General features: G+C 49.8%; 1 protein-coding gene across 5 annotated transcripts in view; it reads right to left on the reverse strand.

Moving 5' to 3' along the window:
• Positions 1 to 4,120: 4,120 nt before the first annotated feature.
• Positions 4,121 to 26,651, reverse strand: part of PRSS56 (serine protease 56) — a 34,992-nt gene continuing 12,461 nt past the window's right edge. The window contains exons 4-17 of one of the 5 annotated variants that reach the window (XM_079977812.1): positions 25,529 to 25,582; positions 23,882 to 24,071; positions 21,826 to 21,934; positions 21,374 to 21,533; positions 20,076 to 20,218; positions 18,020 to 18,179; positions 17,018 to 17,206; positions 13,094 to 13,255; positions 11,522 to 11,630; positions 10,133 to 10,274; positions 8,059 to 8,218; positions 6,920 to 6,994; positions 5,921 to 6,045; positions 4,121 to 5,364 (exon numbers count right to left, since the gene is read on the reverse strand). In XM_079977812.1, the coding sequence (XP_079833938.1) occupies positions 5,191 to 5,364; positions 5,921 to 6,045; positions 6,920 to 6,994; positions 8,059 to 8,218; positions 10,133 to 10,274; positions 11,522 to 11,630; positions 13,094 to 13,255; positions 17,018 to 17,206; positions 18,020 to 18,179; positions 20,076 to 20,218; positions 21,374 to 21,533; positions 21,826 to 21,934; positions 23,882 to 24,071; positions 25,529 to 25,582 (1,952 nt within the window). In that variant the 3' untranslated portion in view covers positions 4,121 to 5,190. Of the gene's footprint in view, positions 5,365 to 5,920; positions 6,046 to 6,919; positions 6,995 to 8,058; positions 8,219 to 10,132; positions 10,275 to 11,521; positions 11,631 to 13,093; positions 13,256 to 17,017; positions 17,207 to 18,019; positions 18,180 to 20,075; positions 20,219 to 21,373; positions 21,534 to 21,825; positions 21,935 to 23,881; positions 24,072 to 25,528; positions 25,583 to 26,651 lie in introns of those variants that run through there. The other 4 variants (XM_079977814.1, XM_079977813.1, XR_013839368.1 and 1 more) reach the window with 4 other exon arrangements.

The following is a 26,651-nucleotide window of genomic DNA, read 5'->3' on the forward strand; positions in this document are numbered from 1 at the left end:
AAAGCACCCTGATCCCAGCCTGACCCCTCAGTATGCAAGGTGTAGTTTTTGTGCTGTGAGTATCAGGTGGAATGGAGGTGCAGGATCAGTTTTGGGGGCAGAAATGGAGCAGTTTCCATAGGAACGGTTGTGGAATATGGATATAAATGTACCGCATGTTATGGTTTAAGAGAAAATTATATGAAAATGATAGATCGTTGGTATCTAACACTGAGTAAGCTGGCAAAAATGTATAAATCTAAATCAAACAAGTGTTGGAAATGTAAAGAGAAAGAAGATTCTTTTTATCATATGTGATGGTCTTGTGTTCGGATTCAATTTGCAGGTTTCTCACAGGCATCGGGTTGACCACTGTGAGAACAGGAAGCTGGACTCTACCTCTCTTTTAAATCAGAACCAGTGAAGGCGGTGAAGGTCCTGTGTGAGTGTCTGGAGGTGGCTGGAGGATGGATGGCGGCTAACAGATTGAGGTTGAATCCTGACAAGACAGAAGTACTGATTTTGGGGGACAGGAGGCGGGCAGGTGTGGAGGATTCCCTGGTCCTGAATGGGGTAACGGTGCCCCTGAAGGACCAGGTGCGCAGCCTGAGAGTCATTTTGGACTCACAGCTGTCCATGGCGGCACAGGTCAAATCTGTATCCAGGGTAGCTGTTTACCAGCTCCATCTGGTATGTACGCTGATACCCTATCTGCCTGCAGACTGTCTCGCCAGAGTGGTGCATGCTCTGGTTATCTCCCGCTTGGACTACTGCAATGCGCTCTACGTGGGGCTACCTTTGAAGGTGACCCGGAAACTACAACTAATCCAGAAAGCGGCAGCTAGACTGGTGACTGGGGGCGGCCGCCGAGACCATATAACACCAGTCTTGAAAGACCTACATTGGCTCCCAGTACGTTTCCGAGCACAATTCAAAGTGTTGGTGCTGACCTTTAAAGCCCTAAACGGCCTCGGTCCAGTACATCTGAAGGAGCGTCTCCTCCCCCATCGTTCTGCCCGGACACTGAGGTCCAGCTCCGAGGGCCTTCTGGCGGTTCCCTCACTGCAAGAGGCCAAGTTACAGGGAACCAGGCAGAGGGCCTTCTCGGTAGTGGCGCCTGCCCTGTGGAACGCCCTCCCATCAGATGTCAAAGCGATAAACAACTACCTGACATTCAGAAGACATCTGAAGGCAGCCCTGTTCAGGGAAGTTTTTAATATGTGACATTTTAGTGTATTTTTCATCTTTGTTGGAAACCGCCCAGAGTGGCTGGGGAAACCCAGCCAGATGGGCGGGGTACAAATAATAAATTATTATTATTATTATAGGTGGACCCTGTTTGGTCTAATCCAGCAGGCCCTTCTTATGTTCTTAAACGGGTGCCTCCAAATCATGCTGAGGCCGATTATTAAACTTCATTCCTTATTTGCATGAAAGTTCAAAACTTAAACAAAAAGTTCACAGTGGCTCTGCACCCAATGGGGACAGTGGGTATTTTTTCTTTCTTATTTGAATGAGAAACTGCCTGTTTTGCACTTCTCAAACCAATGTCATCAGAAACACTGCTATTGTTTGAAATTTGCACTTGCTCTGAAATTTGCTATGCAGTTCTTCAACCGAACAATTTTAGGGGAAAGTGTGCATTAAAATGCACATAGCATTACATAAAGCCAAATTGCTTTAGTCACAACTGCATACAAAAATATGTTTATGGGGATAATTTTACACTAAAATGAGGCATTTCCATCATGTTTTGGTTTCTTTTAAATTTTAAATAATTGCCAATTTCAGCAAAAATTTGGAGAATTGAAATGAAGAAAAAGGAGAAACTGAGAGCAACCCAAATGGAGAACTGTATCGCAATTCAGAGAAGTGGGAATGTCAAAGAATGGCTGCATTTCAGTCCAGGTATTTTGGAGAATGAGCTGAAGTTGCCTTTAAAGGTGAACTGGATCCATTTCTTCACACACCCTGAAATCTCTCAGGGAGGCCAAGATCCTGAAGCTTGGATGTGCCTCTCTGTGCGACAATTCCACTTAAATCCAGTAGCTCTCCTGCAAAGCGACCCCAAGTCCTGACAGTCTGCTAACTAGGCTGTTCTGCCGATGTGAGATTAAGCATGTGAAAGCCCGGCTGCCTTTGAAAGGAAGCTCTTTGGGGTGGGAGCAGGGTCACTGCTGCCATCTTTGCAGGCTCCAAGTGCATGAGCTTGACTGCCGCGCCAAGCCAGCCCCCCACTCCCCACGGCACTGCCCAGTCCACTTCATTCATCAAAGCTCCCCTGACAGCCGCTTCCTGTCCCAGTGGAAACAAGATCTCTGGTCACTGAGTTATGCGATCGCACAGCTGCTGCCTTTGAGCCGAGCCAGAAAAAGAAGGCAACGCCTGGACAACTGGGGAGTCAGGCTCTCCATCCCCTCCCCCATTAGGTCAGGAGTTTTGTTTCTCAACAGGCAACTTTCCAGGGGCTGCATGTTGTGGGAATGTTCAGGGATGCAGGAGAGAATATATTGTTTGATTACAGCCTTTCCAAATTGTTAACAAGTTCACAATTTAGCAGAGTAACATTCCCCTTTTTAAACTTACAGCGGATGTGTTTGCTCAGGTTCGCTAAAGCCTCTATAACAACTGTTCTGGTATTTTCCCCTTATTCCCTCATAAAAGATAAGACACGACACAGTCTTCTATAAAAGTATAAAGAGTTTACTCACTCACATTCTGCTCACAGATCCCAGAAGGCAGACTTAAGTTAGAAAACATACACCTGGAAACTATCTCATAAGGAGACAGTCCCTTTGTCCTCTCCTGGCTGGAGGCCAAGAGAGCATCTTTGGCTAAGCAGATGTTGCTTCTTCGACAAAAGTAGTCAGAGAGAGATAGCTGTCCTGCCCTATGCTTTTGTCGTTACCTGCACAGGTGAGGCCACACCCACCTCTAGTCACATGCAGAGGAGTCTGTCCCAGGCCAGAAGGAAACAGGAAGTTTACCTGCTGGCTGGACAACCATTACTCCCCATGTGTAACATGTTCACTCTAGGAATGTTGTACTTCACTGCTCTTGTGTTTCACATCCCACACGTGTTAGCAGAGGAAGGGGCCCAGGGCAGCAGAGGTCAGAGCTAAGGTGGCGACATTGTGTGGGAACGACCAGAGCTAGGGGGTGGCGTGTCGGCATTGCAAGCAGGTGGTCCCTGTTTCAATCCCCGACATCTCCAGGTAAGTCTTGGGTTGGGAGATATCCCTGCCTGACATCCTGGAGGGCTGCTGCCGGTCAGTGTAGACAGTACTGAGCTAGATGCACCAATGGTCTGAATCACTATAAGACAGGTTTCGATGTTCCTATGGCTGGAGTCATGAATGGTTGGACACAGATGAATGGTGGGAGGAACCAGCTGTGGAACCCCCAAGGGAAGATAGCTCAGATTCCGCCCAGGGAGTGGTGGTGGGACAATGAGTGGTCATAGGGAGAAGATGGGGAGAGGTTGTCGGAAGCTGAAGGGTAACAGGGCTTAGTGAGCTGGGAGAGTCTGTGGCAGAGAGAACCAGAATCAGAAGCAGGAGGCCAGGAAGCAGAGATGAATCTGACTGGTGAAGTGTCACGTGTGTCTCCCCCTCCTACTACAAGCTCCCCTGCCCACCCATCTCCCAGACCCAGACGAGGCATGAAAAGGGTGGTGGAGAGGTTGGCTGCACACGGGCAGTCTCAGATTGCTAGTAGAAAGCCCTGGAGAGGGGGAGACTTAGATGGCTGTGAGGAGGGACTTTCAATCTCTGCAACTGATTTTCATGGAGGAAATCCACTAGGAATGAGCTGCTGCATTCATTAGGTCTGACATCCAACGAAGACTGTGGATATTGTTTTTGCTAACGATGAGTTAACTCAATCTTAGAACTCTGTGATTAATGAAACTCCAGAGAGAGCTGCCGCCAGCCAGTGGAAACAGTACAGAGCTCGCTGGACCAGAAGTCTGATGGCTTCGCTGGCAGGGGCTGATACTCCCCTGCCAAAGTGTCTGGCCTTCACCAGGTTAGCAAGAATATGGATGCTTATCCTCCTCTTTTCTTTTAGGAGAGGGAGAAAGATTTCCAGTTGCCAAGCTTCGGTTACTTTGTAAGGTTAAAAACACACACACCACAAGATATACCACAAAATATAATTTTATTTCTTTACAAAAGCAAGTCTTTGTACAAATAAATATATTTCCCATAATGCAAGGCTTTTATTCGGCCACTCTCAGCCCCAGAGACACTTTCTTAGACAATGGGGGTCCCTCCACATTCTACTCCTGCCGCTTTTATTTGGAAGAGAAAGTCGCAATTAGATGACACTGCCCCCCCCCCCAATGAGGCTTGCCCCTCAACTGGTTTCAGGTCCTGAAAGTTGCCATCATCATCACCCAACTGATATTTTGTCTGCTCTGGATTTGTTTCCTGCAAGCAGCGCCTTGCGGGGTAAACAGAAGCCTGGAAGGGGGCAGATTTTTCAGCAGGGAATTGGGCGTGAGAGGCTGTGATCTGGGCCAGGAGCATGTTCTGTATTGGGGCCCCATGCCTGCTTTTTCTTCAGAATAGAAGTGCCCAGTTTAAGCAAATGGAAAAAGAAAATCAGAATGTGGTTTGGTGCGGAGAGAGACTAGCTTGTGCTCCGAGCTGCCCTTACACTAGTACAATGAAGAACCCAAGAGGCCTGGAGAGGCTGAATGCTGCCCCCCCCCGGCTCATCTCCCTTGCCTTCAGGCCTCCCCCTAAGCCATGTCTCCTCTCCATCCCAGCCCTCCCCAGCCCTGCCCCTCTTTGAATGTTTTGACCTGGCTGGGATGTGTCTTTTATCACTGACAATGGTTCTTGTTTGCCTGGAGGATGGAGTGTGTGTGTGTGTGTGTGTGTAAACTTCTAGTTTTTGTCTGGCTGGAATGCAGCCAGATGCACAAAGGTAGAGAGTCTGTTGCTCTGCTCCCTTCTGCCCGTCCTTGCCTTCCGCTGGCATGTGGCTCCCAGAAGGTTCCCAACAAGGCAATGCGGCCCTTGGATTAGGAAAGGCCCCTCATCCCTGCACGGGCAGATCAGCAGACCTGCGCCACACTTCCTTACTCCCAGGCCATGGTACCCGGAGGACAGGGGCCTCACTGAGGGGTGTGCGGCATCTCTGTGCCTTCGTACTCTGGTTTCGCAGGGCGTCCTGTTAGTCCAGCCCCTGCCAGGAGCAGCCAGGTTAGGTCTTCAGGCTCTCCAGGGCGAGGGCAATGAGGCCAGGCATGCTGCGGTACAGAGAGTCGCTGGCTAGGCCAACAAGACCGGTGAAGGAGGTGGATCTGTGTCCAACGGTGGCTTGGACGCGTGCCCTGTATAGGCCCTTGGAGTTCTTGGAGCCCAGATCCACGAGGATCTGATTGGAGAAAAGGACAAAGAGGCGTAAAGTGAGAAAACAACGGCGGCAGCAGCATAAAAGAAGCGAGTGGGGGGGGGCAAAGACAATGAAGGCCGCAGTGGAGGGCTATCAATGGCTACTGGCCCTGGTGGCTATGCTGGGCCTCCATAGTAGGATGGAGCAATGCATCAAATGCAGCTGATGGTATTCTACAGAAGTCTAGTGTCCAGATTGAGGGAAACAATAGTACTGCTCTATTCTGCCTTGGTCAGACCATACCTGGAGTCCTGTGTCTAATTCCGGGTGCCACAATTTAAGAAGGATGTTGACAAGCTGGAACGTGTGCAGAGGAAGGCAACCGTTGTATTATGAGCATTATATTAGGGAAAACTGTCTTGCAAAAATGTGTACATATTAGGCAGAATTTGCACTAAAAAGCCTAGTGAATTTTCACGTGTACTGTGGCGGTATGGGGGATCAGCAAACTGATGCGGGAATGTGGAGATCTCAATTTAAGATGAGCACAAATGAGAATGGAAAGAAACCACAATTGACAGATCCTCTCATTCCTCACCTCCTGGAAGGTCATGGCGAGGTCCCTCTCAGGCACTTGAAGGATCCAGCGGTGCATCTCACGCACGGAACGGACCTGCTGGGCAGATTCATTGATGCCCCGGCAGCTGGAGCCTGCAGCAGGAACTGAAGGGGAGAGGGATGGGAGGCAGGTGGATAGCAGATTTGGGAGAGAACAGGCAAAGTATTTCAGAGCAGAAGGGAAGATTCTTGTTGGAGAGAAGGCTGCTGGGCTCTGGAGATGCACCTTTCCTCCCAAGGCAAATGGCAGCTTCAGGTGGGGACGATTTTTGTCGGGAATTGGGGGGGGGGGGAATCCTTCCTCTGCCCCAAGGTCACCCTGCCCATAGCTCCGTGCAGCTTATGAAATACTTGTCCATGCTGATTTATGTTTACACATGCACATTTGGAAATAATTGCTCTAACTTAAAAATAAATACAGGCAGCAACCGCTTTAGGCACGTCTGATATGTGTGAGACCGTGCATGCATGCATCACACCGAACCTGAAAGGGACCAAAAAATGTCACCAAAAGGGGCGGAATGGGGTGTTTGTAGGCTTTTTCAATGGGTGTTGCGATTATATGAAATTTCACGTGAGCGTCCGGTGCCTCAGAATGTAAGCCGTGCACAAACTGGTCGCTGCCTGTGGAATATATCTCACTGTAGCGAAGACTATGATCAGGTGAGCTGTGCGGCTGATCCGTCTGCTAACCAGCTGTTACCTGCTGATGGGCAACTTCAAGGCCCGTATTGCTCACCTTCTTAAACTGGACTTAGACTGGACAGCCCTTCAAACAGAGGACTGGCTTCCCGACAGCCCATCAAATAGAGGACTTTCCTCTGCAAAGGAGGACATGTGGCCTCTTTGCTCCATACTAAGCTGCCAGGCTTTGCCCTTAGATACACCAGGTGATGTTCCCTCCCATACACTGTTAGGCTCCGCCCCTTTACCCAAGGCCCCTCCCCTCCTGCTTTGAGGAAGCTTGGGACAAACCTACCTTGGGGGAAGGTGGGGCCCACGTTCCCAAGGCTGCGCTTTTCCCGCTGGGGGTGGGCCTCGCTGGCCAGGGAGTCTGCCACAGAGCAAGATGGGAAAGTGAAGGTTTAAGAGTTGGGGAGAAGCTACGGGGAAAGTCACAGAACAAAGCTAGCTTGTCTTGCTTTGATTATAACCTGTCTCTCTTCTTCCCCATCAGCCAGCAGTTGGAGGGCACCAGGTTGGTGAAGGTTGGACAAGGGGATCTTTTTTCCTTAATCCTAATTACCACAGGGGAAGAGGGGGGAAGGGAGAGGAGGGGGACAGCTGGGAAGGGGAAACAAGGGAAAGAGGGCGGATAGGGAGAAGTGGAGAAATTCTGCCAATGGCGGTTCCCCTGTTTCCTCGGGGTAGAATTCTGAATAGCTATCACCATTGCTATTCTTTTATTTGTTAGATGCCAACTATGAAAGTCTCCAGTTATTATGTGAACTGATTAAGAAACAACAACCAAGCACCAAAAACCATCACAGAGCAATTTACGGAATGGCCACAGCTTAGTGTCAGAGCATATGCCTTGCATGCAGAAGGCGCAGGCAGGCTCACGAGGCTTTAATTGAATCATAGAATTGGAAGGGACCATGAGGGTCACCCAGTCCAAAACCCTGCAATGCAGGGATCTTTCGCCCAATGTGGGGCTCGAACCCACAACCCTGAGATTACGAGTCTCCTGCTCTGACGGAGCCATCCAAGGCGCTCTGTAAAACACTGGGTTCTCCAGTTGTGAAAGAGATTGTGGGTTAAAACCAGCATTTGAAATTGGGCTTGCAAAGTTGTATACAGCCCTGACCATGGGATAGTGCAAAGCAGGGCCGTTCCAGGCCAAACGGTGCCCATGTGCTGGTGAGCGGAGAGTTCCATCCTGCTGGGCGGCGCTGCAGGAATGCGCTAGTGGTGCAGACCCCTCCCCACCACAGGCCATCATAACACCAGAAGATTGATCGACTGGTGGTGCTGCCCACCTGCCAACGTTGGCCTGCAGGGAAGTAAAGATCTGGCCTCCTTCCACCCCTGCAATGTAAGCTTCTTGATTCATTCTAGGGATTGACTGCTCTGGTACACCTTCCCATTTCTGGTCCTGCCCCATGGCCCATTCCATACCATTCAAGGCAAGACCTTGGGGAGTGGTGGTGGCTGCAATGGTGTCTTCCTCCTCTGTCCCAGCTTCGGGGGAAGCATCCTGAAGACCCAGTTCTCTTCGCAGCTGCTGAAGGAAGATCCACCCTTCTTCCTGCAGCTCCTTCACCTCCCCATCTGCCTGCTGTGTTTGGAAAGAAGGCAGAGGTATAGCTCAGAGTGAGCCGATAGGTAGGTCTGTTTGGGGCTGGCAAGTGGCCTGGCAAGTCAAATGGCTGACCGGTTCCAAACCAGAAGAACTGCCAAGGAATGACTGGAAAGAGCATAATGGGAGGACCTCGAGAACAAAGAGACTGGGTTTCCTCCGTATGTTTTGAACTCCCAGCAGCCCTAGCCAGATTTTTAACTCCCCTGCTTTGCTGAATATCCATCCTGATGAAGAGTTCTACTGGGCTCCAAAGCTTGCATGTTTTTCGTTGGGAAGGGATTGGGGGGTTTATTTCCTCCCAAAATAAAAGGGTCAGTTTAGCCAAGGGGCAGGTAAACTAAGGCCGTGGGCTGGATGCAGCCCAATCACCTTCTAAATCCAGCCTGCAGACGGTCTGGGAATCAGTGTGTTTTTACATGAGTAGAATGTGTCCTTTTATTTAAAATGCATCTCTGGGTTATTTGCGGGGCATAGGAATTTGTTCTTTTTTTTCTTTCAAAATATAGTCCGGCACACCACATGGTCTGAGAGACGGTGGACAGGCCCACGGCTGAAAAAGGTTGCTGACCTCTGGTTTAACCTTTAGCCATGCTTGCTAATGTGATGTAATCTGCCTGTTCCTCGGCTTAGCTGTGAAACAAGGGGGTGCTTCACTGCACCACTGATCGATATTCTGTGCCTTTCAGCAACATGTAAAACGCTGCACAAAAACCATCTGGATGCCATCACAGGGGCGATTTGTGTCAGTGCCCTAAATGCAGCTTCCCCCAGTGCTTTATTGTTGTTGGCATCTGTCTGTCACGGGGGACAATGGAGTATGCCTCTGGGGTGAAGTCAAACCGCTGCATTAATGGCACCAAAGTGCTTCTCCCTTATATTAGGGGAGGAGCAGAAAGCTGCAAATGAACCGTGGGTCCCCTGGGAGAAAAGCCAAGATACTTTGCTGCTCAGGGAAAAGGACGAGGAGGCTTCCTCCCGCTCCTGTTGCACGAACAGAAAGTGACTGTTCACTGGCTGGCTGGCAGTCGGCTCTTACTTCAAGCCCTGGCAGTTAGCTTAGGGCAGTGGTTCCCAATCTTTCATAAACTCATCTCAAGTGCCTCCTATCCTATAAAATGCATTATATAGTGGTACCTCGGGTTAAGAACTTAATTCGTTCTGGAGGTCCGTTCTTAACCTGAAACTGTTCTTAACCTGAGCTACCACTTTAGCTAATGGGGCCTCCCACTGCCGCCGGAGCACAATTTCTGTTCACATCCTGAAGCAAAGTTATTAACCTGAGGTACTATTTCTGGGTTAGCGGACTCTGTAACCTGAAGCGTCTGTAACCTGAAGTGTCTGTAACCCAAGGTACTACTGTACAGAGTAGAAGTTTGCAGGACCCACTAAGGAAGATAACAATACAATAAAATTCAAAACAGTAACAATTAATTGCACATTCAATCAAACCCCAGTTAAAACTATTTGGTTTGATTAATTCAACAGAATGGATGACCTGATCGAGTGATACTAGCTTTTCAAACTCTGATAGTCATTTACACCTCCAGTGCCCCCATCCCCCTTGCCTCTTCGCACCCCCCCCCCCCAGGCAATCCCATCACCCTGCAGGGAGCTGTACCCCCACTCTGGGAACCACTGATTTAAGGGGTGGGTGACCTCAGGAGGAATAGTGGTGGGATGTTGTTGCTGACACCCAGCAGCTCCCGCCTGAAGCAACTGCTTGTCTTTGCAATTGGTAGGCCTGGGCCTGCTGCCTAATGAGAGTAACGCCACGAAGCTGACTGAAACTGTGATCCATATCTCTCTCCTCTTTCTATGACTTCCTGTCTGCCTTTGCAGCCAGAGTGTCGCTCCAATCTTGTCTCTCTCTTCCCCTCCCCATTCACATACCTGCAGGAACAGCTGCTCCTCCCCGCCGGCTGTGGTTCTCGAACCCTCGGCCAGGGCATTCAGCTCCTGCACCCAGTCGCCCAAACTGGGCCCCGTGCCCTGGAACAACGAGGCAAAGGAGGGGAGGGTGGACCGAGGAGGCCTGCAAAGAGAGACTGAGTAAGGAAAAGGGTCTCAGCCCATCTCTATCCCAGCACCTCTGCTCCTGAGTCGGCCACCCACAAGCCTGCCATGCAGCTTGTACGTCCTCTCCCAGGTGTGTCTCTGAGTGTTAGGTTCTAAACACATCAAATTGTGTGCAAACAAACCAATGAATTCTCAATAAACAGCTTGCCTGGAGGGGTCCCTAGTATGAGCATTCGGAACAGCCCTTGCCTACAGAAACCTACTTCTTTGCCTCTCTCTGTAGCTAATTGTGTGTTTCCGTGAACCGTCACTGAGTAAAAATGAAGGAGGCTGCACATTTCGGAAGTCTGGCCAGGTTCACCTCCTGGCTTTGAAGATCTCTTCCCTGACCCCTCTCCTATGCCTATCAATGCAACCTCTCTTTGAAATGAAAGGTTTTTTAACATCAAAGGAACAGTATGGTAAGAATCTAAAGGAACAGCAGCTTAACAACTTTATTGGGGCCAAAAAGAAGAAGAAGTTGCAAGTAAGCTTCTGGGTTAATCCAAACCCTTTGTCAGTCCGGATATTATCTAGGGAGCAAATCACACATGGACTTAGTCTATGCACAGTGTGCACATGTATAGTAGGCTCTGCATGTGAGTTTGCATAAACACGTGGAATTAGAGGTGGGCCGGTGGGCACGATCCACCTGAGTTTCTGCTTCCATTCACTGCCCTTTGCCAATACGAAAGTACAATTGCTATGCTTGTTTACTGCAATTAACTCTAGAACCCCAACACGTTGAGATCTTGAACAATTTCTTTTACAGGACTGTGAAGTAAATAACTATCAACAAATCTGATTTTCTCCCGCCTCTCTCTTTCTCTGTGGTTATAGTAAGGTAAATGAGGGAGCGGGTGGCACTGTGGTCTAAACCACTGAACCTCTTGGGCTTGCTGGTCGGAAGGTCAGCAGTTATAGTATTGTTCCCCGATTAATAGTGGTGAGTTTTGTATTTCCCTACTCCTCAGTGAGCATCATGGTCCCCAAAAATTAAAACCCAAGCCAGAGAAGAACTCAGTAGCTCCCCTGAATCCTCTTCCTGTATGCTTCCCTTCTTGGCTGCTCTAATGGGAGAGTGCTCTCTCTCTCTCTCTCTCTCTCTCTCTCTCTCTCTCTCACACACACACACACACACACACACACTTCCCACCCAGCACCATGCCACTATGACTACAAGCAAGGCACCAGGAGAACAGAAACACAGAGGTGTCGCCTTACCTCCTGGGCGAAGTCTGGGTTTCTCGTTTTTGCATTTTCCTGGCATCCGGCTGCAGGCTCTCTCGCCCACCTCCTGTCGCAATGACCGCCTCTGGCTCTGCAACCTGCTCTTGGGGGTAATGCGGGTGTCAGTCTGGGGTAGGGGAGAAGTGCCCCTTCCCCACCTATGGTGGCTGCAGCACGGCTAGGGACTTTAGCCATAAGTCAGTCATAATGTGTTCTGATGGTACTCTCTGTCCCTGGGTAGAAATAGGGCCAGGAACTGTGTCCCTGTAGTTTTCAGCTGCAGGTAGAGATAGCTCTGGGCTCTCACAAGCCATTAGGACCAAGGTGAGTATGAGGATGAAACTCCGTTGATGAACAGCAGCGGAAATGGGGCAACAGGCATTCCTCAAGTCTAGGACCATTGCTGCAGAGGATGCATTGCAAATTTTCTCCTGACAAAGTCAGTCTATATGCTTTGAACAGAGATATAAAGGCAGATATTCAGCAGGGGCTGCATTTCCTGGAATAGAGAGACGATGGGGTGAAACTATAAATTTATTTGGCCGTGCAAAAATGCATGCTGTTAAAGACCTAGAAATTCAATGGACATTGCAGCTTGGTTTCTGCAATGTAGCAAAACATCTTTGTCTGGGATTTTGTATAACCCGGAAGTTGGCAAGCAGATGAAATGGGAGAAACTGTGTGCCAGAACCCCAATATTTCCTCAACAGTAGGAACACGGGTAGCACTGTGGTCTAAACCACTGTGACTCTTGGGCTTGCTGATCATAATTGCTGATCATAAGGTCAGTAGTTTGAATCCCTGCAATGGAGTGAGCTCCTGTTGCTCAGTCCCAGCTCCTGCCAACCTAACTGTTCGAAAGCACACCAGTGCAAGTAGATAAAATAGATACTGTTGTGGCGGGAAGGTAAACAGTGTTTCCGTGCGCTCTGGTTTCCATTATGGTGCCAGAAGCGATTTAGTCACGCTGGCCACATGACCTGCAAAGCTGTCTGTGGATGAACACCAGCTCCCTTGGCCTGAAAGTGAGATGAGCGCCGCAACCCCATAGTCAACTTTGACTGGACTTAACTGTACAGGGGTCCTTTACCTTTTTAAAAAAAGGTAAAGGTAAAAGTAAAGTTACCTTTTTTAAAAAAAGGTAAAGGTAAAAGTAAAGGTAAAGGGAGCCCTGACCATTAGGTCCAGTCGCGGACGACACAGAAACGCGTTTACCTTCCCACCGGAGCAGTACCTATTTATCTACTTGCACTTTGACGTGCTTTCGAACTACTAGGTTGGCAGGAGCTGGGACCAAACAATGGCAGCTCACCCCATTGCGAGGATTCGAACCGCCAACCTTCTGATCGGCAAGCCCTAGGTTCTGTAGTTTAACCCATAGTGCTACCCACATCCCTACCTTTTTCTTTTACCTTTACATTATTTCCTCAACACTAGCCTTCCAGAGTTCCCATCAGCTCCAGCCAGCGCTGATAGTTTGTGTAGTCCAACAGACCAGTGAAACCCGAGCTACAAGATCCCTTATATAAATTCTGTCTTGATCCCAATACATGGGCCAAGGAGTACCTCTGGAATCCTGGCGTGCTCGAGGAGGGAAGAGGTGGTGGTAAACTTGCTCCATGAATTGGGGGAGGGAGTGTGTGAAGAACGAGAAGTCAATCTGAGTGCGGAAAAACTCCTCCGCCCGACGCAGGAACTCCAACAAGGTCTGAGCATATGAGCGCAGCTCTGGGGAAAACAAGTTAAGAGTGCTATAAGAGCAACACAAGAAGGAGAGTCCTGCAGCTGGGTCAGGTGAAAAGTTCATCTGGTCCCATATTCTATTCTCAAAAGCCCCAAAGCAAGACCTGAGTCCCACAACAACTCTCCCCAATTCTGATTCTCAGCAACTGGTATTCAAGAGGTATACTGTCTCCAACAGTGGAGGGAGAAATGTTTGTCATGGCTAGTTGCCATTGGCAGCCTTATCTTCAATTAATTTGCCTGTAAGACACTAAGAGCAAGACTCCAATGAAAGCCTCCCATGCTGCCATCATGGGTCCCAATCGGTTCATTGGAGATGTCATGTACACAGAAAGGAAGATGGAAGGATACCCAAGGAGGTGCTCTATGAGGAGCTGGGTTCGGGTCCCAGGCTAGTTGGCAGACCAACTCTGCGTTACAAAGATGTCTGCAAACAGGACACAAAGGCTGGCAACTTCAACCCCGCCATATGGGAATCCCTTGCAGACAACCACAGTGCCTGGAGATAGTCAGTCAGGGCGTGCATCCACAGCAGTGACCAAAGGAGGAATGACTGCGGGGAAGAACGCATGGTGCACCAGCATCAGCACAACCAGACACCTTCATCTGCTCCAGCTGCAAGAAAACTTGTCTCTCCCGTATCGTTCTCTACAGCAGGCGCTGTAACTCTCCAACGGTTTGACCCACAAAGCAGCACTCCTGAGGCAGGTGGATGCCAACAACCAACAACACAGAGGTTGAATAGCCATCTGTTAGGAATTCTTTAGCTGTGACTCCCACATTGCAGGGGGTTGGACTAGATGACCCTGGGGGTCCCTTCCATCTCTGCAATTCTATGATCTGATGCTTCCCTCTCAAAGCTACTAGCTGCTTGACAGGCATGTGATTTTCACTGAGACCACAACCAAGGTGGGGATTAAAAGCTCCTTCCAACGTGCTTCACTCAGGAAACTGGCCACTCCCTGCTGTACCTATGTCTTTTTTAAAAAGCCATAAAATGTGATCATCCATTTTTCATATCATCTATCATTTGCCCCACCTGCCTCGAAGATGGGCTCGAGTTTTTCCATTACGCCCCTTTGGGGTATTCACTTTCGTTTCTAAGAGACACTGAACAGATCAAGCTTAATTCCTTACAGTCCAAAAAACTGTTATTTTACAAGATTGAAAAGCTATTACTTTAAAAGAATCCGGTATGGAACTATTTTATTATCAGCTGCAAAATTTTAAAAAATAACCTGCAATTGGAAAAACTAATAACCTGTCCCTTATGTTTCTAAATGGGGGGGGGGGGGGGAGAAGCAGAATGGAATGTGGCATTCATGGTAAAATTAACATTATATAAAATCACAAGCAGGAAATCAAATAACTAATGAATTTCATACAGAATTGGTCAATTTTCATAATGTGCCTGCATGATATAATGTTGTATGTGCTGTGCTCATTATTTCTTCATTTATAGTATACATGATTGGATATTACTGTGCTGAATTTGAGAGAGAGGGAGAATGGGAAGGACAAGGGCTCTGATGCTAGGAAGAATGTAAGGAGAGCACTGCTGGATCCGGCCAAAGGCCCATCTTATCTAGCATCCTGGTCTCACAGTGGCCAACCATAGAATCATAGAACTGTAGAGTTGGAAGGGACCATGAGGGTCATCTAGTCCAACCCCCTCCAATGCAAGAATCTTTTGTCCAATGTGGGGCTTGAACCCATGACCCTGAGATTAAGAGTCTCATTCCCTACCAGCTGAGCTATCATGGGGCAGATGCTATCATTGCTACTAGTCACCAACAACCTAATCTCTCATGAATTTATCCAATCCTCTTTTAAAGCCGTCCAGGTTGTCTTACGACCAATCTTTGCAACACATTCAAGAAGAAAGAAGAAGAGTTTGGATTTGATATTCTGCTTTTCACTACTTTTAAGGAGTCTCAAAGCGGCTAACATTCTCCTTTCCCTTCCTCCCCCACAACAAACACTCTGTGAGGTGAGTGGGGCTGAGAGACTTCAGAGAAGTGTGACTAGCCCAAGGTCACCCAGCAGCTGCATGTGGAGGAGCGGAGATGCGAACCCGGTTCACCAGATTACAAGACTACCGCTCCTAACCACTACACCACACTGGCCTTTTCTGTGTCTGAAGAACAGGGTAAAAGTGCTTTATACAAAATAAATAATTGCACATCAGCAGGAACTTCATAATGGACCTTTCAATCTCTCACTCAGTACGTCCCCGAGCTGAGAACCGGCTTTGACACCAGGGCCCTGGGCTCCGTAAAAGACACTGGCAGTGCTGCTCTGATCAGATCTAAGCCTCTCCTCAAAACCAACAATGCTTTGGAGAAAAACAAGTGTTTACGTAGACCTGATTAAGCCAGGAATGCCACACAGAACAATCAGCCTCCTGCGCCCAGCCTGGGAAGGACAATGGCGCTGCAGAGATCCCTCAGCAAGACACCAAGAATCCAGTCTGGCTCACTTTGGGGGTGCTTTAAGCCTCAGCAAAACAAGGCATCGAACGGAGCGCCAGAGTACATGGGAAAGAAACAGAGCTTCTCAGGGACACCCTTTTAGGCAAAGGAAGCATGATGTGTCGATCTCTCACGAGTGCTGCCTTGGGGGATAGAACGCTCAAAACCAACCGCATGAAATTCTCAAAGCATGAGGTGAAGTTCAGCTCACAGATATGACCTCGTTAAGAATATGCAAGTCATGTGTTAGGTCACAATTATAGAGGGAAGGAGTGGGATCCTCTGAACTCCCCAAAGGCTTGATGCCTGCCTTCCTCCATGGATGCTGCGTGGGAGAAGGTGACCATCAAAACTCTGGGAAGTTTAGAGGCTTCCAGCCTTTTCCATCATAATCACAAGTTTGTTTCTGAGCTCAGTTTAAAGTGCTGGCTCTGGCTTTTAAAAGCCCTGAACAGTCTGGAAAAAGATTATCTTAAGAACTGCCTCCATCCATGTGAAACTGACTGACCTTTAAGATCATCTGCTAAGGACAATGCCTGCTTCCTTCCAGATCAGAAGAACAAGCTGGGGATGGATGGACAGAGCCTTTTCCGTAGTGGCACCTGGGCCATGAAATCCCCTATTCAGAGGAGGCTCACTTCTCCCCATCACAGCTCATCAGGCAGCTGAGACCTTCCACCTACAAACACTCGTTTATAGTTGCTTCCATTGAAAACAAGTTTCCAACAGCTGCTGTTTTTATATTGATTGTGTTCCTACTGATAGCCATTTTTATTGTGTCATTTTAGCTTTCTTTTAATCCATTTATAATTTTGGATTTGTTGTCTATGCTTCTCATTGGATTTGTCACCTTGAGAATAACTTCACAGGAAGGTGAGACAGAAATGTTGAAGATAACTTTCCCTGCTGTGGAGATTGGCTATCTCTGTGTTCATGTGAGCAGACACCAACCATATACTGATTTGTACAGTAACAGCGAGCCTTCTCCCCAAAACCCAATTATCCCCACCTTGAAGAAAAGCCCACCCAAGTGGACTTAATTTGCCCACATAAATGTTTATTAGACTCCCCAGGCACACCTGTATGGACCATTTGTCTCATTTCAGCAGGGTTCAGCAGAGAACTGTGGTGGTGTTTTTTTTTAATGTCCCTGCCTGATCCCCTAGAGAGAATTGTGATCGCCGCAGGCGACAAGGCAAATGATTCTTTACAAGCTGTAATACCCTGGGTTCTCATGCTAAGCCTGCTCCCAGCCAGCCCTTGCCATGCCACTCACCGCATTGCTGCCTCTTGGCCTTGCACTTCTCATCTGCAGCATGGGCACAAGCCGCTGGACTAGCAGAGGGGGAGCAGGGCTGGGTGTAGAAGGCACACAGGTGTGAGCGCTCCACTCGCTGCCTATCGGGTGGCATCTGAGCCAATGCCAGCAGCTCGAAGCAGGTGGGCTCCCGGCTGGAGGGCGACTCTGTGCAGAGGATTAGCAAAGGGGAATTGTTGTCAGCACTGCCCATGTGCTCCGGCAGGGAGAGAGGGAGGGGCCTGGCCAAGGGTCGGAAGGAACATGGATTTCCCAGCAGGGCTGACCCGATAGGCATCAAGCAGGGGTAGGCAGCGCAGCTCACTCCAGGTGTCGCCGAACTCCAACTCCCACCAGCTCCAGCCAGTGTGGCCAAAGGTCAGGGGATGATGGAAGTTGCAGTCCAACAACATATGGAGAGCAACACATTGGATTTGTGAAGCACAAAGAGGTGCCAGAGCAAACCCTGCACCCACCCTCAGTTTTGGATTTATTCATTTGCTTGTTTCATTTAGAGCACATGTGCTCCACTCCTCAGCCAAAAAGGCTCCCAGAGCAGCTTAAATACCATCAAAACAAGATAGTCCCTATCTGCAGGCTTACAATTTAAGGAAACACAACACACAAGGGGAAATGTACAGGGAGGGAAGAGGAAAAATCAAAACCCAGACAACAATTTCTAAATAGTCGTTCCTATATTGGCAGGCTGGCACAGTTCAGGGTCAGAAGGTGCCTGAAGTGAAATTCACCAACGCCAGACCAATCATGAGGCCCACTGAGTGCCTTGCTTCTTGCAACTGTATTTTGGAGGTACGGTTCAGAGATGTGGCTAATTCGGGCTACAGCAACTCTTCCCCATCTGGGTACATCCTCCATCATGTCCCCTGAACCTCAAAGGTGTGACTGGCCCCAGTCAACCTCCCATTTGTTCTGCCCCCCGTTGGAGGAGTTGGGAGCAACAACGCCAACATTGACACTCACTCTCCATCTGCTGGTGCACCCAGTCTGTGAAGGCGGCGACTCGGGTGTACACCCCAGGCTTCCCACGCTCACCGCAGCCGTCGCCCCAGGAGGTGATCCCGTATAGCACATACCGCTCTGACAAAGGGTCCCAGCAAGTAAGTGGTCCCCCAGAGTCACCCTGGAAGGAGAAACAGCTATGGGTCTAAAACAGGGAAATGTGCAAGTCAAGGAATCCTGCCCCCCTGCCCCTGCTGGAAAAGGCCAAAGGGCCATTCAGCGCAGAACTCTGTAGCCTACAGTGGCCAGCTGGACTGGCAGGTCTGGTGCCATGACGACCACACACCTCAGCGGCATCCTGTTCTCACAGTGGCCAACCAGATGCCTGTGGAGAAACACACAAGCAGGATTCGAGCAGAAGAGCAACTCTCCCCTTCCCGTGGTTTGGGAGGCAGGGATGCTTCTCAATTCCAGCTGCTGGAGACTGAGGAGATTTCACCCCTCCCATATCCAAGAATCTCCTGACAAGTCTGCTGATTCTTCAGAGAGGAGGAGCAATGTTTTGCTTTCTACTTATACAGCTCCAGCACCAAGTCAGTCAGTCAGTCAGTGTGTCGGAGAGAGAGAGAGAGACTGAGTGTTAGGGATCGTGTGTAGAGATAAGGTTGCTGCTAAGAGCAGCTGCAGACACTCAATGCAGCATTCATTTATGCTTAGACCTATTTAAGGGACGCAGGTGGCGCTGTGGGTTAAAGCCTCAGCGCCTAGGACTTGCCGATCGAAAGGTCGGCGGTTCGAATCCCTGCGGCGGGGTGCCCTCCCGCTGCTCGGTCCCAGCGCCTGCCAACCTAGCAGTTCGAAAGCACCTCCGGGTGCAAGTAGATAAATAGGGACCGCTTACCAGCGGGAAGGTAAACGGCGTTTCCGTGTGCTGCTCTGGCTCTGGCTCTGGCCAGAGCAGCGATGTCACGCTGGCCACGTGACCCGGAAGTGTCTCCGGACAGCGCTGGCCCCTGGCCTCTTAAGTGAGATGGGCGCACAACCCCAGAGTCTGTCAAGACTGGCCCGTACGGGCAGGGGTACCTTTACCTTTACCTTTAGACCTATTTAGCTCTGTATATAGTTTTGTATTATAGCTGTAGTTATAGAATAAAAGGAGATATTCTACAGAGCTGCTCTCCGAGTTGTTTATACACTGCCAGACTCTGCTATACTCTGCTGTGCGACGACGGTATTGTGGAAGTGAATCCGGTGCTCACAACTCTAAGCTGTGAGTCCACAGCACTTTGACCTGGCGGTCTCTGGAAGTGCTACCCAGCTCGCCTAGCCCAGTCGGGGTTGAAGTGCATGAGTCCAGTTGGTGACACTGGCTCAAGGGCGATGCTGACAGAGACTGCAGGAGGGGAGATCGTTTTTGTGCCTGAATCCTGCTTGCGGGCCTCCCACAGGCACCTGGTTGGCCACTCTGAGAACAAGATCTTGGACTAAATGCAACAGGAAGGCTCTTCGGGTGTTCTTATGGGAAACAGGGAGGGAGGGCTCTTGCCTGTGGGCTTCCTGGAGAAATCTGATTGGCCACTGTGAGAACAGGAGGCAGGACTACATGACCCAGCGGAGTCTTCTTATAGTAGTTATGTGGGCATCATGGCACACCTGCCAGTCCAGCTGGCCGCTGTAGGATATGGCGTTTTCTCTCCCCTCCATGACTCTGACCGCTTCCTGCCACTATTGCCAGCTGCTGCTCCTCTGCCTCAGCACTGCTGCCGGACAGAGCCTGTCAGCTGAGCATGGAGTCAGTGGCAGCTTCTCCCCATCGCTCTCTCCTCACCACTGCTGTTATTTCCTTGCTTTCCCGCTCTGGGGCTGAGTGAGAGGCAGGTGAACAAGCAGGATGCAACTGTGAAGAGAAGCAGGACTATGGAGGTCCTTGTCACTTGACCACTGGTGGAATCGTGGGCTCTCAGCAGATGCCCATCCCTGCCAAGCCCTGATGCCAAATTCTGTGCCAGCAGTGTGCTGGAAATGCCAGAAGGCTACCCCCCTGGCACTGCTCCACTGTCCCTCACCACCCCCTTACCTGGCAGGAGTCAACACCCCCGGAGAGGAACCCAGCGCAGAACATGGCGCTGGTGAAGAGCTGGCGCCCCAGCGCACCACGGCAGATGTCTTGAGCTAGGATGGGAACCTGGGCTTCCATGACTACATCAGCTCCTGGACCATCTATGGGGCAAGCATATGACATTATGGAGGGGTCCCAATTCCCACCACCACCTCCCCACAAAATTGCCCACCTTGGCATGGCGATGGAAGCCCTTCCCATGTGGCAGCTGGATGAAGCCACAAGGGAGAGGCCAAACCTGCCAGTAGCTCCAGGCATTCCATTTTTTCTAGGGCCCAGCTCCAGATTTGGTGGAGTTCTCATGAAAATTCCTTAGCATTTTAGTTCTAATTGATAGAATTGTAGAGCTGGTAGGAACCAAGAGGGTCATCAACACAGTAATCTTTTGCCCAATGTGGGGCTTGAAGCCATGACCTTGAGATTAAGAGTCTCCTGCTCTAACCAACTGAGATATCCCAAATACATATTTTTGTGCGCAAATTTTTGCAACACAAGTTTCTCAACTATTAGCACATTTCTGCAATGTGTTTTCACCAATATATGCGTTCACAGGCACACTTTAGCCTAGTAAAGTGCATTTTTGTATGTGGCTGGAAAATGGCATCGCAAAATTCAGAGAAATGCAAATTTCAAAGAGTGGCTGTGTTTCGGTTGGCGTACTGCTTTGGAAAGGGCAAATTCAGTCAGTTTGTTCTGTCAGCTATATGGGAGCTGGGACCATATAATACCAGTCCTAAAGGATCTTCATTGGCTCCCAGTGTGTTTCTGAGCACAATTCAAAGTGTTGGTGCTGACCTTTAAAGCCCTAAATGGCCTCGGCCCAGTATACCTGAAGGAGTATCTCCACCCCCATCATTCAGCCCGGACATTGAGGTCCAGCTCTGAGGGTCTTCTGCTGGTTCCCTCACTGCGAGAAGTGGAGTTACAGGGAACCAGGCAGAAGGCCTTCTCAATAGTGGCAACTTCCCTGTGGAACGCCCTCCCTTCAGATGTCAAGGAGATAAAGAACTACATAACTTTTAGAAGACATATGAAGGCAGCCCTGTATCAGGAAGTTTTTAATGTTTGATGTTTTATTATGTTTTGATATATGCTGTACGCGGCCAAGAGTGGCTGGGGAAACCCAGCCAGATGGGTGGGGTATGAATAATGAAATAATAATAATAATTATTATTAGATGTAAACTAAACCAAATTTCTCCCTCAACCCTAGCCCCCACTCCCCACAAGCTCCTGGGCTGCCCTTCCTCACACTACCTTCATAGAGTGATCCCCAGCCAATGATATAGCAGGGCATCCCTGTGCCCAGTTCCATGGGTCGCTCAGGAAGACACACTGGAGTCACCCAGGCCGACGGAGTCACGGGGCTGCTCAGTTCCAACAGAGCCACATCGTTGTGGAAGGTCTTGGGGTTGAACTGCGGGCAGAGAAAAGAGAAGTTGAGCGTGGAGGAACGGAGAAAGGCCCTAAGAATAGGATCATTGTGGGTGGGTGGGTGGGTGGGTTCCCTAAGGAGTCTCAAAGCGGCTAACATTCTCCTTTCCCTTCCTCCCCCACAACAAACACTCTGTGAGGTGAGTGGGGCTGAGAAACTTCAGCCCAAGGTCACCCAGCAGCTGCACGTGGAGGAGCGGGGAAGCGAACCCGGTTCACCAGATTACAAGTCTACCGCTCTTAACCACTACACCACACTGGCGACCCCAGCTCACCTTGGGATGGGAAAGGATGCGACTGACCGGAACAACCCGCTCCCCTTCATCCAGCTTTGTCAGGTCGTAATCGCCCAGGACCACTGACCAGGCCAGTTCGTTTCTGCTTCTGCAGGTAGAAAGACAGGAGGGTACGTAAGAACAGTAGCCTACTCAGTCCAGCATCCTGTTCTCACAGCGGTCAAACAGATGCCTATGTGAAGCCCACAAGCAGGATTCAAGCGCGTGAGCCCTCTCCCCACCTGCACCAGAAACTCGCGTTCAGAACCATTACTGTCTCCGACTATGGAGGGAGAACGTAGCCATCAGGTTTGGAAGTCACTGACAGCCTTATCCTCCATGAATTTGTCCGATTCTCTTTTAAAGCCACCCAAGCCATGCGATTTACTCAAGTGCTCATAGGAAGAAAACAAAGCGTCGCATCTACAATTATTTGTACCGGCTAACAGATGCCAACCAGCTGTTGGATTTGGCGGCTGGCTTGAACAGTTTGGGTAGGGTTATATCTGATCAAGGAATTATGGAGCTGGGAGGGACTTTGGACCACATTCTCCTATTCAAATTTCCTTGTGTGATCTGGTCCTTGGAGGAGGGTCTTCCCCAAGTCTCCCCACCTTCTGGTTGGCAGGTTGCCAGGAGTAGCAGAGCCTTTTTGGTCACAGCACCAAGATAAGCCACCTTGACCTGTTAGCTCGCTTATTCTTTGGCTTCTACAGAGCAGTCAAGGCTCTTGTAGTTTCAAATTATTATCATAAGGGGAAACAGTATAACAGCAACAACACAGTGTAGAGTGCTTCTGTTCAGGGTGCCAGCTATGCCCCCCCTTCTCCCCTGGTTTTTGGTTGCTGCCCCACCACACAAAAGCAAACAGCGAGCCTTCCATGCCCACTCAAGTGTGCTCAATGGATGTCGGCCAGACCCAATTTTCACTTTAACTGGAGCCAACTGGTTTTCCCGATGCCAGGGGGCAGCAAAGACTGGGGGAAGCTGGACTTTGCTCAATAAGAACATTAAAAGAACCCCGCCGGATGAGGTCAATGTCCTGTCTAGCCCAGCATCCTGTTCTCATGGCGGCCAACCAGATGACTACTGGAGGCTTGCAAACAGGTTCTCATTAGGACAGCCCTCTGCTCTCATGTGATACATAGCAACTGCTATTCAGAGGTCAGACAATGCTGGACTACAGCTACCAGTGGAACGATTGGCAAGGAATGATTGGAATCCAACAGCATCTGAAGGGCCACAGGCTCACCATCCTTGGTTTAAGTCAGGGGTGGGTAACCCTTTCCGGACAGAGGGCCACATTCCCTTCTGGACAACCTTACAGGGGCCACGGTGGGCGGGGACAGAGACAAATGTGGGTGGAGCAATTCATGCAAATTTTCCCTTTTGATCCTAAACCTCCACTGCCATGTGGGATATCTTTGGGAGAAGAAAAGGCTGAGGAGTAAGCCCTACACAAATCCGGAGTAGAGACCCTAAGACAGTTGGGTGGGCGCCTTGTATGCTTCCTTCCAGCAACTCCTGCAGCAAAACTGGTGCCAAAGGTATCGCTCTGCTTTCCTTTGGATCTTATCAGCAAGGCTGGGAGGGGGGTCTTGTCGTCTGGGCAGCCCAAGACCTTCCTACACACTGCCCAGGCTTGCACACACTTTGGTGCTGCTAATGCAGCAGTTTTAACTCCACCCCTGGAGGCACACGCCATTGTTTCTTGAGATAGGCTAGTTTCAACACATGCTCACACACTCCTTTCTAATCTCCATTCAAGCAATCAAGAGGCATTACCTGCCAGGCCAATGCACTCAATGATAGCATGAAGTCTAGCTGGTGAGGATGTGACCCTGGGAGAGCCCTGAGGGTCAGAAGTAGAGGCCTGGTGGGGCACATTCGGCACCAGGACCTGAGATTCCTCACACTGGTTCCAGTGCCAGAGCAGTCTTTTTAAAAAAACTGCACACTGTTTCATGAATTTCACTGAGTAGCAGTACATTTTTGAAATGAAGACATGCATGTGTGAATGCAAGACATGGAGACTTTTCCCAGAGCGCAGCCTTACCCTGTGAAGCAGTGGGCTGCCGTGAGAACCCAAGCATCCCCCACTAGCACCCCACCGCACATCAGCTCCCCGTTGAGCCGAACAGACACCAGCCAAGGCCACGCGCCAGGCCAGGCTTTGCTGCCTCCCACGATCTTTGCCTTTGCCATCGTTGCGTTGGGAGGTGGCACCCCGCGGTGCCCACAGAGCCCTGGCAATTGAAACAAAAAGGAGAAATTAGGGGACATTGTGGGGCGGCTGTCAGGACTCATGATCACAGTCCAATAGCTGGACCTGGAAGATTCACAACCAAGTCTCAGTTCTGCCATGATGACCTCATTTGGGGGCAAACTGCCGTCTCTCCACAGCCCCAACTCTGAAATGGGAAAAGGAAGCCAGGTTCTAAGATTTCACAGAAGCACTGAAAAAGTACAGAATGGGTAGCTGGGCACCAATTCCGGCTACAGTGGTACCTTGGGTTAAGAACTTAATTCGTTCTGGAGGTCTGTTCTTAACCTGAAGCACCACTTTAGCTAATGGGGCCTCCTGCTGCCGCTGCGCCACCGCTGCACGATTTCTGTTCTCATGCTGAAGCAAAGTTCTTAACCCGAGGTAATATTTCTGAGTTAGCGGCGTCTGTAACCTGAAGCGTCTGTAACCTGAAGCGTATGTAACCCGAGGTACCACTGTACCTGGTAATCTCTACGTTCAAATTATTATTATTATTATTTAAAAAAGAAGGCTAATATGGGACCTGGAACTGTGCATCTGATAAAAATCTCAGAAGCCATTGCACTGCAGATAAGATTTTCTGCATACTGCCCTACACGGCTCTCCCTGCATACTCACGATCTAGAAAATGCTGAATAAACTGGGGAACACAGCATCAGTTGCATGCTACAAAATTGTGCAACTCCATTCGCATTGTGCAATGCATACCAATTGCAGTTTTCTGCTTTGCTTTCCCCTAGCATAATGTATTTCTGTATGCTACATACAGAAACATGTGCCTTTTTATGCACACTTTACCCTGGCATGTGCATTTCTGGACACATTGCCTGCCTGTAGATATCGGACTGCCAAATCTGAAGAAGGGTGAATTTTGAAGGACTGCGTATCAGTTCATGTACTGTTTAGGAAAGTGTGGATTTGGCACGTTCACCTTTGAATGCGAAGTGGATGAAATCCCCTTGCCAAATCAACAACCCTAAAAGTATGACTTGGTTGGATCCCACCCCTGACTGCCAGGATCCAGACAGTGGAAACCTCTCCTTTCCCCCAAAACCTATGGGCAGCAATCGCACAGAGCACAGCAGTGGCTGCTTTGGGAGGGAGAAGCAGTGGTCTGTGTGCTCATGTAGCTGTCAAGCTTCATCCCAATTAACAAGGTGAGTGTTTTGTCCCCAGAGAGCAGTGCTCGGCCCAGTGGCCCTGTCAGCGCCCAACGCTGACCTTTCCCCTTGCAGGAAGCATTGGAAAACAGATGCTGGTGCATGGGGCCCCCGGAGCCCTGTGGCGCTGAGGCTGTCAAAGGGAATTGAGAAACAGCGATGCACGTGAAGGAGCATCCGCCTGGGAGAGGATTAGCTGGGCCAGAGCCTCCAGGGATGACTTTCGAGCCCTGCTCCATCCCACTTTCTGTGACTGCGCCAGTGGTGGCAACCTCACCTGGATCGGACTGGTCTGCTACTGTGTTCAAATAGTCCATGTCGCTTTCCAGCCCTGCAAGGGGGGACGAGGGAGAGGGGATTAGATGGGCCATCATAACAATATACAGTGGTGCCTCGCAAGACGAAATTAATTCGGGGATTGCGGGGCAGGCAACGGGGAGAAGCAATCTTCTCCCCGCCGCCCCTTGCTTCAAAAGAGGTCCGGGGACAGCGGGGAAGACGCGCTGCGCTTCCCTGCTATCCCCGGAGCTTGCGGGGCAAGCTTCGTTTTGCGAAGCAAGCCCATAGGGAGATGCGTCTTGCGAAGCGGCTAAGAAAACGAAAAACTCCTTCGTCTAGCGAGTTTTTCGTCTTCCAAGGCGTTCGTCTTGCGGGGCACCACTGTAATATGTTGGGCAGCTTCCAACGTAATATAAAAATACAGCAAAACATCAGACATTAAAAACGTCCTGACACAGAGCTGCCTTCAGATGTCTATATAAGAACATAAGAAAAGGTTGCTGGAACAGGCCAATGGCCCATCAAAGTCCAGCATCTTGTTCTTGCAGTGGCCAACTGGATGCCCAGAAGCAGGATTCAGCATGAGAGCACCTTCCCCTCCTGTGGGTTCCATTGACTGGTGCTCAGAAGCATTGCTTCCTCTGACTGCAGAGGGAGAGCATAGTCATTATGGCAGTAGCCATCCATAACCCTCTCCTCCATGAATTGGCCTAATCCTCTTTTAATGTCCTCTGGTTTGGTGGCCATTGATCCATAGCAAGGATCTTGGCTCAGGGATGGCTGGGCAGGGAGGGGGCAAAGGACACATCACAGCAAAAGACGACACAGATTGGCATATGAATCACATATATGGAGAAACGTGACTCAAAGAAGTAGGAGGCCCAGGGTTCGCTCTGATTGTTTAGAAATACACAATCGCTTTGAGGTCCTCTCCCCTAGCATGGAAGACGAAGAGCAGACTCCATTTGAGGATCTCTCCCTCATTACAGTCGATCAGGTATATGAAGACGAGCAGCAAAGTCAGTCCTCAGGGAATGTGCAGGCGACCTTGGAATGGACAGCTCACGGAAGAACCCCGACCAGACCTAAGAGGAGGCGTGTAGTGGTGATAGGGGTTTCCC

The sequence above is a fragment of the Podarcis cretensis genome (genome assembly GCF_951804945.1).
Source record: "Podarcis cretensis genome assembly, chromosome: 5".
NCBI lineage: Eukaryota > Metazoa > Chordata > Lepidosauria > Squamata > Lacertidae > Podarcis > Podarcis cretensis.